Source organism: Rutilus rutilus (genome assembly GCF_951802725.1).
Source record: "Rutilus rutilus genome assembly, chromosome: 11".
Classification (NCBI taxonomy): Eukaryota; Metazoa; Chordata; class Actinopteri; order Cypriniformes; family Leuciscidae; genus Rutilus; species Rutilus rutilus.
In genome coordinates, this window is record NC_140216.1 from 35,473,962 (window position 1) to 35,487,981 (window position 14,020).

Here is a 14,020-nt window from a genome sequence, read left to right on the forward strand (position 1 = left end):
AAATCTAGAACATTTCCAACAATGTACAAATTAAACAAGTAAAATCATTCTTGCACAATCATAGGACAAAAATGAAAAGAACGAAACAGAGAGAGAGAAAATAAACAGCAAACAGATATTAATCATGGTAAGTTACATGAAAGATCTCATCATACATTTTCTATTGTCAATTATTCTTAGTGATTTTATTAAATATTCTACTTTACATTTGTGAAAATAAAACTTTGCCACAAGAATAAGAAAGTTAACAGTAGATTCTAAAGATTTGTTTGGGTTTTCAAAAAGACAAAAAATGATCGAGTATTCCTCCAAACCTCTATGCTCCAGCTGTAACGGGACCCTCCAGGATTTATTGATTTTTAAAAATAGCAGTTTTCGATTAATATCATAAGGTATGTGAGTGATTAACCTTAACGGAAGACGTTTGTTTTCTGTTGTTATCCCTCTAAATTGAAGTTCTTTAGGCCTTTCGGTTTGGCTACGATCAGTTTTATGCCAGGGAAATATAATAATAATATTCTGACGGTGGGTCTATACAATTGAAGCCCATATCCATGTGTGTCAATCAATGTAAATTACAATAAATAAGAAATATAACATTTATCAGATTTTAATACTCAATGAGATTACATAAGTATGTGTTTCCATGTGACGTATCCTCTTTGACCAATGAAACACGGACACTAACGGATAAGCCACGCCTTCGTGATATTTTATGTTTGCGTTCTTTTTCTTTCTAGCCAATATGAAATTTCTATGCCTTCAACTAAATAACATGGAGCTCGTGCACAACACGATATCGCGCTTTCTCCCGCTTTTTTTTTTTACTTTCCCGTTATTTTATCCAGTAGCCACCAAGCGGCGCCAGAGTAACTTATTTGTTATAAAAGCAACTAGCCTTGCGTTTACTAATGTAAAAGCATGCCTTTGGGGTAAGATTTAGGGAGGACAATGGAACGAAATGAAGAAAAAACTAGCATATTAATAAATTATTTGATTAATTCAATATCCTTTTAAACCTAATGGGTCGTAAAATTGTAGAATTTTCTAAATCATTTAAAATAGTTTACTTTTTTATTTGTAGATAGTTTTGTGTATTTGTTTTGTTTGTAATGCGTTTGCCAAACTATTTTTCTGAACCCGCAGCGTGACGTTTACATGTTGCCATGGCAACAAAGAGTAAGACCGAAACTCTTGAGCGAGTTCACCTACAACAGCCTAAAAACACGAGCACAGGCAGTTCTCTTGATGTTTAATCTGACTGGTCATTAATAAATAAAGACTTATTTCTGTTTATCTTTTTCTTTCTCCCTCTACACATAGAGAACTGCATGAACAGGGAAAGGAAGGCATGGGTAAACTACACAAAGGACTGAATGAATGTGAGTGATTTACCTCTAGTGTCATTAAATCTGCTGAAAAGTTTTTTTTAGTACTGTATTTATTCTTATTCACAGTCGTGTATCTGTTTCTATAGTAGGTCAGGGATGTACTTCATCCATTCCTACCAAGTACCAGACAGTCATCATCAGTAATGAAGAGAAGAAAGGCTTTTCCTCACAGACAAAGAGGTTTCAGGATCACCTGGTGAGTTTCATAAGTAATCCAACTCTCCCACATTCAATAAAAAAAATAAAAAATCTGTCTGTCTGTCTGTCTGTCTATCATTTCAGAATGAGAACCCAGGTCCTGGTTCATATGTCTCACACGCAGCTGCTGAGGAATGCAGTCCTTCATTCTCTAAAAGAGGAACGGGCAGCTTTGCATCAAAAGTGAGACCCTGATCATCAGACACTTTAATTACTGATTTATCTTACATTAATCAATGCATGTGATGTCTGTTTTATCATTATGTAAGGTCTTAAATCTTAAAAATTCAAAACATACTTTCATTTTTAGACATTAGGCACTTTATATTGTTAAATAGGTTCATTCCTTGCAGCTCACTGAAATATGACATAAATATAACGACTGTTTTTACATCTCAAGGCTGGTCGTGTGCCCCGTAGCTTTCCGAAGTTATGCCCAGGACCTGATGCTTATAACCTCCAGACGTCTCTTCTTTACAAGCACGATTTTAACAGAGGAGAATCCAGAACGTTCCGTCTGCCTCTTGCAGTAAAGAGGGAAACGCAAAAAAGTGAAAATCCTGCACCAAATCAATATGATGTACGTAGTATCACTGATTACAGTAAATATGACTTTAGCAAGTACTCCAGTCTTCAGTGTCACATGATCCTTCAGAAATCATTCTAATTAATATGCTGATTTACTGCTCAAGAAACATTTATTATTATTATCAATGTTAAAAATAGTTATGCTGATTCATATTTTTGTGGAAACCATGATACATTTTTTTCAGGAATATTTAATGACTAGAAAGTTCAAAGAACAGCATTTATTTGGAATATAATCTTTTGTAACTTTTTAAACGTCTTTGCAGTGACTTTTGATCAATTTAATGCGTCCTTGCTAAATAAAAATAAGAAATTATTTAAAATATCTTACTGTCTCTACATTTTTGAATGGAAATGTATGATTTATTTAATTAATTAATTATTTTTTTTTTTTTTGCTGTCAGGTTTCTTATGATGTCGTGAACAGAAATTCAACTGTTTCGGCTCAATGTGCATTTCGCTCCAAAACCAGACGCAGTGTTACTTTAATGGACAACTTTAAAGGACCTTCTCCCTGTGAGTAACTCACATATTTGACCAGTTTTAGAATAATTAAGTTAGAGGTGCAATCCAAAATGCTAAAATTGTCAACACTTCATTAATTAACAGTAATTAAAACCATTATTTGAAAGCATATGAATATTGATGAGTGTTGTCGGCTTTTCAAGGGTGTGAATGTTCCTTTGCATGTGCATGTAATTACAGCCACTGTACAGTTGGAATTATGGGTTGTATTTTAAATTCAGTAGTGAAATGAGGTATAGTATTCTTTGGAAAAGAAGAGATATGTCTTGCTGTAATCACAATCAAATATTGTAATGCTATTAATCTATTTATTCATATGATCATGTTTAAAGCTATCTACTGCCAAACAAACGAAAGATATTACAGATTATGAATCTTTCTATCTCTGTCCTTGTTCTGAAGGCCACTATAAAGTGAGTGATGCTTTGGTCCAGAAGACTCCTCTAGTTCCTGTCTCCTGTTTTAAATCCACCACTGCCCGGATCCAGCCGCCAGTGAGAAACAACATCCCCGGTCCCGGGACATACAACCCCTATCAACCACCAGAACCCGTGAAGAGAACCGTTCTGCCGTAAGTGTTCAGTCACAACTGGACTGCAATAAACTTAAACCAATCAAATACATTTTATTTCATGCTCTTAAAGGGACAGTTCCCCTAAAAATGTAAATCCTGTCATCATTTACTCACCCTCATTTGTTCCAAGCCTGTGTGAATTTCTTTCTTCTGCTGAACACAAAAGAAAATATTTGCTAACACTTTAATATGGGGAACACATATCCACTATTAACTATGACTTTTGCCTCAATAAACTCCTCCTAATTTACTGTTTATTAATAGTTAGTACGGCAGTTTTTGTAGAGTTTAAGTTTAGGAATTGGGTAGGATTAAGGGATGTAGAATAAGGTCATGCAGAATAAGGCATTAATATGTGCTTTATAAATACTAATAAACAATCAATATCCTAGTATGCATGCTAATTAGCAACTAGTTAATAGTGAGAATTGAACCCTAAAATAAAGTGTTACCAGAAATGTTGAAAGATGTCAGTAACCAAATGGTTGATGGACCCCATTGACTTCCATGTGTTTTTTTCCCTAAACTATAGAATTCAACTGTTTGGTTACTGACATTCTTCAAAATATCTTCTTTTGTGTTCAACAGAAGAAAGAAAATCATACAGGTTTGGAACAACTTGAGTATGAGTAAATGATGAGAGAATTTTCATATTTGGGTGAACTATCCCTTTAAGAGCAATAATGCACTGGTGGAACGTCTACTATAAAATAATAACTTTTTGGCCGTTTAAATATTGCTTGCAAAGAATTTCATCAGAATACACAGCTACTTTTGAACATATTTGACATATCACAGCTGCTTTTATCATTAACTAGTTTTCTAAAGCCGTATAAAGATAATCATGATATCTCAGATGTCTCATCATTCTTCACACTGGATTAAGCTGTTTTATGTTTGTCACATAAAATGATCAAAGTTGTATCGCTGTGCAGAAGGAGACACTACTTAGGATTATCAGCGCCACCTCTGATACCCGCCAAAGACCCACCCTTCCCCGGTCCGGGACACTATGACATAGTGAACAACAATCCTCCAGCCAAACACCTCGTGTCCAGCGCCGCCTTCCTGTCTGGAACAAGCAGGTGGATACAGGAGGACAAAGGACAGGACATACCTGGTCCAGGTAACACTTACATCATCTCTGCTTCATTGAAAAATCAGGCTTTTTTACTTAATTTAGCTGGAGCTGGCTAAAGAGTTTAAACTTTTGATCATGGAACGATGTACTGAATATCCTAAATTTCCTCCTCCCAGGTTTCTATGAACCCACAGTCCTTTCAAAGCCATCGTTCTTGTATAATCCTGCAAAAATATGGATTCCTGCTTAAACAGCCATAGTAAAGAATTTACTTATTGTACTCTTATTTCATAAAATGTCAGCCACAGTAAGATTATTATTTCTTCTTTTTTCTTATTGTGAATTATTATATCAAATTTTTACTATGACAGGTTAAGGACTTTCTAAATGTGTATCACTTTAATAAAACCATGTCTAGTAGCTTTTGAACTTCTAGCAGACATGTCTCGAGTGATCTGAACGAATCAAAGCATTCTCAGAAGCGTAGATCTGCTCTCTCGGTCTGACTCACGTCTGAACAGCTGAGCTCCAAACCCTTGATCCCTCAGCAGCTGATCCTGGACCTGCTGGACAGTGACCATGATGCTTTGAGGGATGTGCTTCAGCTGATCCTGGGTCAGTGGTGTAATGAGCAGCTGTTGTGGGACTAGAGGAGGGTGTGGAGGTCTGTGCTCATCTGAACAATGCCAAAATCTATGAGGGGATTTCAGACGCTCATGACTTGAAAATGTCCTCTGTCGCTTCAGGGAATGACCTCTGCGCAAGGTCAACATGATGCATAAAATGATTCATCAGGGCTGTTTATTTTCTCTTTTTTAGATTATGATGTCACAATTTATAAGATTATTCGATTATGATTTTGCTATGTATTATTGACAACATGCTAATATACACTAAGACCTTCAATGTTTTTGAAAGGTCTCGTCTGCTCACCAAGGCTGCAATTATAAAAAATAAAAAAAAAAACAGTAAAAACAGTAATATTGTGAAATATGATTACAATTTAAAAGAAGTGTTTTCTAAGTTAATAAAATGTAAAGTGTAATTTATTCCTGTGATCAAAGCTGAATTTTCAGCATCATTACTCCAGTCTTCAGTGTCACATGATCCTTCAGAAATCATTCTAATATGATGATTTCTTATTTTTACCAATGTTAAAAGCTGCTTAATATTTTTGTGAAAACTGAGATAATTTTTTCAGGATTCTTTGATGAATAGAAAGTTCAAAAGAATAGCATTTATTTGAAACATAATTTTTTTGTAACATTATAAATGTCTTTACTGTAACTTTTATCAATTTTAATGTGTCCTTGCTGAATAAAAGCATTCATTTCTATAAAAAAAAATAAAAAAATTTCTTACTGACCTCAAACTTTTAATGGTCGTCTATAAGCTAATACATTTTTTAATAATAATTATGAATACATATACTATAAATCTTCCATTTTGTAAGCTTTAAGATAAGATCTACAGTATTGAGGTCTTTTTAACTGTGTTGAATTTGCATTATTTATTTAGTTACATTTAGGGCTGTATTTAGACATTTCATTTCTGAAATCTGAAATTGTGTGGTTTTTCCCTGTACATATTTGTTATAGGTGGGTGCCAGGTCATTGCTATGCAGTTGCTAATGTGTTCTGGGTGATGTTGGTGGTGGTGATGATGGTGGTGATGTTGAGTGTGATGCAATCAGACGTTTTAGTATTAAATTAGACCAATCTACATTTTTATGCAACTGACTCTTGTCAATGTGATGACTAGCAGTTTATGCAACGGGCCCCAGATATTATCCCATTTGAAAGCCTTTAAATAAGAATTTGCTTTTAAAGAACTTCGCTTCATTCATACTAGATCTAGCTGTTGAAATATTTGAAGTAATAAGAGTGCAGAAATGCAGAATGTTCACCCATCCCGTATGTCGCCTGTTGGTGATATCTCAAACCCCGCAGCTGTTCGGACCACCCCCGTCAGCAGCTGTGAATATGTTCAAATGCTGACCTCACCATTGTCCGATACAGCTTTATCTGCATATCATACAGATTTCATAAACTGGTCTTAGCTGATAATGTGATGAGATGTTTTTGAGATGAGCATGCTATTGACCAACATATTCTAAAAGGTAATCTTACATTACATGTGAGGAGGGATCAGCTATAATGAGGTTTCCTTAATACAATAATTCACCTTTAAATGAAATACATCTACTTATAATCTGCTCATCCTTATGATGAACCTATAGGTTTTTGTGTGTTGAACATAAAAAGATGATTGCACACAATGAAAGTAGAATGTCACCAGTTTTCCAAAAAAGTCCCATTAAAGTAGTCCATCTAATTTTGCCGGCAATAAGTCAGACTTGTTCCCGGTGCATGTTGGACTGCCCAGGGCTGGGCTGCCCTTTGTCGCCGGTTCTGTTCATTATTTTTATGGACAGAATTTCTAGGCGCAGCCAGGGGCCGGAGGGTGTCAGGTTTGGGGACCACACGATTTCATCTCTGCTTTTTGTGGATGATGTTGTCGTGCTGGCCCCATCAGACCAGGACCTTCAGCATGCACTGGGACGGTTTGCTGCCGAGTGTGAAGCGGCTGGGATGAGAATCAGCACCTCCAAATCCGAGGCCATGGTCCTCAGTCGGAAAAGGGTGGCTTGCCCGCTTCAGGTTGGTGGAGAGTTCCTGCCTCAAGTGGAGGAGTTCAAGTATCTTGGGGTCTTGTTCACGAGTGAGGGAAGGATGGAACGGGAGATTGACAGACGGATCGGTGCAGCTTCTGCAGTAATGCGGTCGATGTACCGGTCTGTCGTGGTGAAGAAAGAGCTGAGCCGCAAGGAGAAGCTCTCGATTTACCGGTCAATCTACGTTCCTACTCTCACCTATGGTCATGAGCGAAAGAACAAGATGCCGAATACAGGCGGCCGAAATTAGCTTTCTCCGCAGGGTGGCTGGGCGATCCCTTAGAGATAGGGTGAGAAACTCGGTCACTCGGGAGGAGCTCAGAGTAGAGCCGCTGCTCCTCCACATTGAGAGGGGTCAGCTGAGGTGGCTCGGGCATCTGTTCCGGATGCCTCCTGGACGCCTTCCCGGGAAGGTGTTCCGGGCGCATCCCACCAGGCGGAGACCCCGGGGAAGACCTAGGACACGCTGGAGGGACTATGTCTCCCGGCTGGCCTGGGAACGCCTCGGTGTCCCCCCGGAAGAGCTAGAGGAAGTGTCTAGGGAGAGGGAAGTCTGGGCATCTCTGCTTAGACTGCTGCCCCCGCGACCTGGCCCCGGATAAGCGGAAGAAGATGGATGGATCTAATTTTGTATGAACAATAGCCCAAGATATACGTCGTTACTCACTTTTCTGTATGTTCCAAATTTGCCATTTGGCAAATAATTTTTTAACTGCTCGATTTCCATCTTGGAAATGGTGGATGGATGGTTCACTCAAAATGTTTAATTCTTTCGTCATTTACTGACCCTCATGTTGTTCCAAACCTGTATTCATTTCTTTCTTCTGTTGAACACAAAAGAAGATATTTTGAAGAATGTTGGTAGACAGTTGCAATAGCCATTGACTTCCATAAGTCAACTGTCTGTTTACCAACATTCTTCAAAATGTTGAAGAATCTAGAAACCCCTGAGCCTAGGGGCCTGTGTAGACTTTAATCCGCCCATGTAGATGACAGACGGCCACTTCTGAGAACAATGCAAAATGCATTAGATTGAAGTGCTGTGAAGGTGTTTTAAAGGAGACGTCAACAGGCTTGGGCTTCTTCAAAAGCACATCCAAAAACTCCATTATACTCCAGATGCATCCCAATTCACATACACTATGCCATTTTGTAGACTAAAATAGTGTGAGTAGTGTGTTCACAGTGAAAATTCAAACAATTAGAAGTGTACTTCAAATACCTGGATGATGCATTTATTTAACCAACCAGAAAAACGAAGTGAGGAATGTTGACCCTTCGTGCACTTAATTTGCACCATTTTAATTATGTAGCGAAGGGGGAGGCGCTATCAGCTGTATAAATGTATACACTAGACAGAGTATATAGTACATACTAGTAGTGTATGTCATTTGGGAAACATCATCAGATTTGCCCTTCTTATCAGTGATGGTGGTGCATGTTAGTTGTTGGGTAGATAACAAAATACCTCACATTTTGTCTAACCTCTTTTACCTGTAGTTCTGCCTCTCTTTTAGGTTTATTAGCTGACCATATAAGAAGAAAATTTTGATGTGAAATCTTTACAAAGCACTGCACATATATATAAAACCCATCAGTATCTACTCTTAAACCCTGATTTAAGATGAATCACATTTGTAAGTTGCTTATAGCGTCAGCTAAATGGTTTGGTGGGGTCCAGTAAAGACTAACCTGACCGCATTCTCACCTATATGACTCAACAAAGCCTCTTTTATCACATATGTGCTGTTCTCCATAGCAGCGAGACATAACAGATGATTTTAGGAAGGGTATACGTAACGAGTGTGCGATGACGCCGGATACACATCCCCAGGGTTCTGCGCTCTACAGATCTCAATTGTTTAACTCATGACTGATTGGATCTACATTTATCTCGAAATGCCCGCAAGCATGGACTGAAAGCAGACTGAGAAAAATCTCCTCATGACTGCGTTGCATGCGGTTTTTGACCTCTGTGTTATTTTTTGATGTCTGCTTTAGCTGCATTCTGATGTCTGCGTGTCTTTTTTTATCCATTTGACCATTTTTGTATGGTCTCACACAAATGTAAGTGGTTTAATGCAGGTATGCTCCACTAGTTCAGTGCTGGTATTGTTGGCTGAGTTATGTCAGTGGTACCAGATGGCTGATTTACTCCGTGCTGCTATCATGGCCTGATTTCAACTCTTAAATGCTCTAGTTAAAGTATTAAATAAGACCAGCCTCACATTTGCTTACACATGACCCAATCCAGTGGGAACCGTGATGACATTTCCAGCAGTCTCAGATTGTTGTGGTCTCAGTTAGAAGGGTCTGAGGGTCTTTGATTAATTATTATAATTTGTGTCTTGGGCATGGTTCACTTTAGTACATCTTTAACTGTAGTTCTAGCAAAAAAATTTTTATTAAAATGTAATTTAATGTGATGTTTGATGGTTTTTTTTAAGAGAAATAATAATGTTATCAGTTTGCTACGACTAGTTTCAAGGCAGACCTGGTACTTAATTAAATAAATGCAATATGAATTGATTAGTTAGTTTGAGATATAAGGCAACCTGCTTTTAATTTCTTTGTTGTTGTTTTTGGAGAACTATATAAAAAGCTGACCTGTAGCCTTTGTGTAAAAGAAGTAGGCTAAATGAGCAACACATTCGTTAGTATATTTAATCATATATCATAATTACCTTAATTACTTATTATTAAAATAGTAAGCATTTTTACAGAACAATTGTTCAGCTAAATGCTCAAATTTATTATATATATATTTTTTAATCACTCTAGTAATCATATATGTTGGGTTTGCAGGCCCACCAGTCATAGTGTGTGTTGGATGACTTCTAAAATATGGAATCTACCTCAGTTTTCCAGTGGGACGCGTTAAAGGACGTGTGTCCCTCCATCCTTCTGCCGCAGATCCAGCTTTTAGAAAGCAGGGGGAGCCATGCTGAAAAGACCAACAAAGCTACCTTTTTCTTTACAGCACGTGGCAGACTCCAGTATTTTCCTTCGCTTATTGAAACAAATTAGATATATACAACCAGAAATAGTTTATATAAACACGAGAAGCCTTTTTAAACGTGGTAACTGTGTGTCAGTGCCCCCCATGCAGGTCAATGGTGCGGTCCGGTGGACAGGCAGAGACCGTCCCGCATTGAGAAGCTGTATTCGGCGAACGGCTGCTGTGTGGTGGGCAGGGCCCCGGACCTGGGCCCCCCTCTTCTTCTGTCTTTAGTTTTCACAGCTGAGATTACACAAATTAGTGGGAATAGCGAATTTAATCAATCGTCGATCGGTTTTCTCTTTTAATAGAGCGCAACTGTTTGTTACTGGTAAAATTTAAAGGGCTACTGCATTCGGGTGTGTTCAAAACTGGGAGTTCCTCTTTTTACGCGTCTCTTTTGGACCCTGTAATGGAATGACTGACTACAAACCATGAACAAAATGGAGAACAAGGCTCTAGAGAGCAGCTTTGAAGAAAAACTGACGCTGTCAGACAAAGGTATGTAGCCTACAACTGAAATTAAGAAATACGAACACAATGTCCATGAAACCCTGGATAAACGCACGGGTTGTCAAAGGACACTGAATATTTCAGGGGAGTCTTCGTATGTACGCATCATTTCTGTCATTTTATAGTGTTTATTCACTGTATGACCCTATTAATATGTTAAAGGTGGATGTTTCTGTGCCGCCTGTCATTAAAAAACGATAAAAGTAGCGGCTCAGTTGCGCGTGACCTGGATAGCGGTTATTCGCATTTCTGTGAGGAAAATTTGTCGTGTATTGTGAACGCTGTTAATTTGTTGTCCCTAACATGATTCGGACAATATATACGTCGTTTTGTTCATTTGATCATTACTATATTTACACAAAAAAAAAAAAAAAACATAAGTGCGTTTATTAAGAGGTTTCATAGGTCTAAGCGCAGTGCCGGTGTGCGCAAAAACAACCACGCGCACGACTGTTTACCCGCTACTGTCTATTACAGTAATTATCCAGCAAAAAAAATGAAAGCTCACAGCTTTTTCTGCCATCATCATTAACCATCCTGCTCATGATACAGCACTCAATGTCATCCTGCAATTAGTAACTATCTATCATTCTTAATCAGTATTTTTATATTGTTTGCAAGTAAAAATATATAAAAATACAAGATTAAGGTATTTGCCAGTGGGGTAAGAAAAATACATTATTATATGTAACGTTTGCACAGTCTTATAGGCTTATCTTTAATTTTTCATTTTGTATAAGAAAATTAGTATAAATGTATCAGCATGAAATGCAAGTTAGGGATGTTATTTGACACAGACTATTAATGCACATCATAAAATAAAATGTTCTTAATCAGTATCTTTGTCTTATTAAAAGATATTAGATGAATAGTATATATATATATATATATATATGTATATATATATAGTATTATACTATATACTATACATGTATACTATACTATACATATATACTATACATGAAAGAGAGAAATTAGTTTATAATTGTGCATTGGATCGTATTTAAATGGATTCTGTATAGTTGTTATAGATCTGTGGTTTAAACTCAGAGGTTGCAGGTTCAAATTCCATTAGGTGTGATTCGTGAACTAGCTATTGTGTCCTTCAGCAAATCATTTAACCTCAGGTTCTTGTCATAATGCACAGTAAGTCTTTTGAAATAGGATGCAATCCCTTAGGTTTCACTAGAGTCCTCTCATAAATCACCTTTAATGGCAAGGTCAGAGCTTCCAGATGTGTGCTTGCAGGTAGACTAATGCCAGTAGATCAGTGTGTGTTATGCTAAGAAAACATCCTATAGTCATTATCTCACAAGATCTCACATTCCTGTCTCTTGATATTCGCCTGGTGGATTTAAAATGTAAAATTCAAAAAGGGTGTTTTGAGCTGGCATACCACATGTACACTTGTGCGGCCCTAAATGATAATAATGTTCAAAAGAGGAGGAATCTCAGTATAGTGTAAATGCATTCCTATGTGATGACTGTGTTAAAAACAGACCTCGTTCTCTTAATTTTTGTTCTGGGCCAGTAAACTTCAGCCTAGCAGCAACCATGATGATGAATGTTACATTGTAAAGCTCCTCTACTATAATATAATATTCTTGTAGCTCTTTAATAGCCTCATTCCTTCTTTTTCAGTTCTGATCTGGTTCCTCCCACATGTTTTTCTGGTATCCGTTATTCACATCCTGTGAATGTAAAGCTGATTCTAGATCAGTGGCAGCTGTATGTCTCACAGCTTCGGCTATTTGAGTCACGGACAGCAGTGTGGCGTTATTATTGTCCTTGTCCTGCAGTCTAAGAGAGAGAGAGAGAGAGAGAAAGACAGGTCAGAGAATCCAGCAACATTGATTGCTTTGTAGTGAGTGTTTTGGGCACTGGACTAAGACTCTTCAAGACTGAACTTGTTCAAAAGGACACTGTTTCCCCATCACAGATGAGACGGTACAGCTCTCTCTACAAAGACTGTCTGGTTTTCTCTCTCACACACTGGAAGACATTTTCTGTACACTGCACATAGAGATTCTACTTGATTTTGTACAGTTATATATCTTTGCTGTCTTGCAATAAAAACCAAGAAGATTTTAGAGCCTTATGCCAGACGAGAACCTTTAGGTTATAAAACGTTTCATTCTCTCGTTCACTAGGATTGTATTTATAATTAAACGTTTGCAATTTCAGCAAAACAGCTATGTTCGTCAGCTAACGTTATTCTTGTGACGTATTTAAATCGGCAGAATTTGCAATAAAAATGTTCATCCGTACAGCCGAAATGTCTCTTGAGAAAGTGCAGAACCACTGAAGAACCTTTATTTTTAAGAGTAAGCCCAGTTGAGAACATTTGTGAGGTTTATTTCAAGCTGAAGGCTTTTGTCTATGTTAGTAATGTATGACGTGGATATTCTCATTCTCAGACACTCAGAGCCACTGACGAAATATTTCCTGCTTTTTTTTCCAAGAGGTCTTCGAGGGTTGGAAATTTCAATATCTGGCCAAAGTGGCCAGCTCAGCAAGACTGCACTGGATTCTTGCGACAGGTTTCATACATAGAATTTCATAATAATATTACCCAACAAACTGCTATAACAAAAGAAAAAGCATGCTTTAAAAAAATTCTGTCTAAAGCAAAGCAGTTTAAATAACCTGAAAAGCGTCCACAGATTTGAATCATCTAAATTGCCACATCAAACCAAAATTTGCCATTATAAATATAGATCCAAGAAACGCAAGAAATTTTTACTTCTGCTTTCAGTGGAAAAATGAGTAGTTTGTGGCATATCACCAGATTTTGTACGATTTTATGTTGAATACATCATGGCAGTAAGTAAGTGTGTTGTTTTCCAATGTTGTTATATACAAGTAGACCAAGTAATGAGGGGATGACTTCTATTTCTGGAGGTATCTTTGGCATGGGCTGCTTGTCATAACCGTGTGGGAAGACGGAAAAGGAAAGGGAGGAGGAAGGAATAGAGAGAGCAGGGAAGCGGCAGCATGGAAGGATTTCATTTGAATGTGAGATGTTTGTTTCCAGAGGCTTGAATCTGAAGTTTTATGTGGGCGGAAGAGCAACAAGATGAGACAAAAAAAAGACGAGAACTAGAGAGAGCTATAAAATCTGCCCGGAAACAGCTTGGATTGTGGCACTATATAGGACAGAGTATGTTTTCTAATAATATTCATTTGCTGAATTAATATCAGAGATTGAATTTGCAAGACTTATGAGATAGCAACCATTCAGACCATCTTACCAACCAGAAATGCATTGTTATTATCCTCAGTCTTTAAATAATTCCTCTTTATATGAGATTCTTGTTTTTCTTGTTTTTCATTGTAAGTTCTGCAGATCAGTATTGTGGTTTCTTCAACGCACTAGTACATTTTCAGTGTTTAGTTCAATATTTCATGGTTAAGAAGTTAGTTCACCCAAAAATGAAAATTCTGTCATCAGTTGTTCACCCCAGTGTCGGCCCTAGAT

The 14,020-nt window shown here is 37.5% G+C and overlaps 2 protein-coding genes across 5 annotated transcripts in view; both read left to right on the top strand.

The window, feature by feature from the left end:
• Positions 1 to 36: 36 nt before the first annotated feature.
• Positions 37 to 4,633, top strand: stpg1 (sperm-tail PG-rich repeat containing 1). The gene is made up of 9 exons (XM_084423066.1): positions 37 to 127; positions 1,324 to 1,382; positions 1,481 to 1,587; positions 1,674 to 1,772; positions 1,990 to 2,169; positions 2,582 to 2,693; positions 3,105 to 3,273; positions 4,212 to 4,402; positions 4,534 to 4,633. The coding sequence occupies exons 2-9, from the start codon at positions 1,352 to 1,354 to the stop codon at positions 4,605 to 4,607; spliced, it is 963 nt and encodes a 320-aa protein (XP_084279192.1). The 5' UTR covers positions 37 to 127; positions 1,324 to 1,351; the 3' UTR covers positions 4,608 to 4,633.
• A 5,546-nt stretch (positions 4,634 to 10,179) lies between these two features.
• LOC311299444 (uncharacterized protein) overlaps positions 10,180 to 14,020 on the top strand; it is a 40,785-nt gene continuing 36,944 nt past the window's right edge. For 2 of the 4 annotated variants that reach the window (XM_084423012.1, XM_084423013.1), the window contains exon 1: positions 10,193 to 10,530. In XM_084423012.1, the coding sequence (XP_084279138.1) occupies positions 10,464 to 10,530 (67 nt within the window). In that variant the 5' untranslated portion in view covers positions 10,193 to 10,463. Of the gene's footprint in view, positions 10,531 to 14,020 lie in introns of all 4 variants that reach the window. The other 2 variants (XM_084423011.1, XM_084423010.1) reach the window with 2 other exon arrangements.

Bases quoted from the DNA above. Each gene is read 5' to 3' on its own strand.
- stpg1 (XM_084423066.1), top strand. From the start codon at position 1,352: ATGGGTAAACTACACAAAGGACTGAATGAAT. The intron at 1,773-1,989 runs GTGAGACCCTGA...TTACATCTCAAG, and splicing joins CGGGCAGCTTTGCATCAAAA to GCTGGTCGTGTGCCCCGTAG. The intron at 2,170-2,581 runs GTACGTAGTATC...TTTTGCTGTCAG, and splicing joins CTGCACCAAATCAATATGAT to GTTTCTTATGATGTCGTGAA.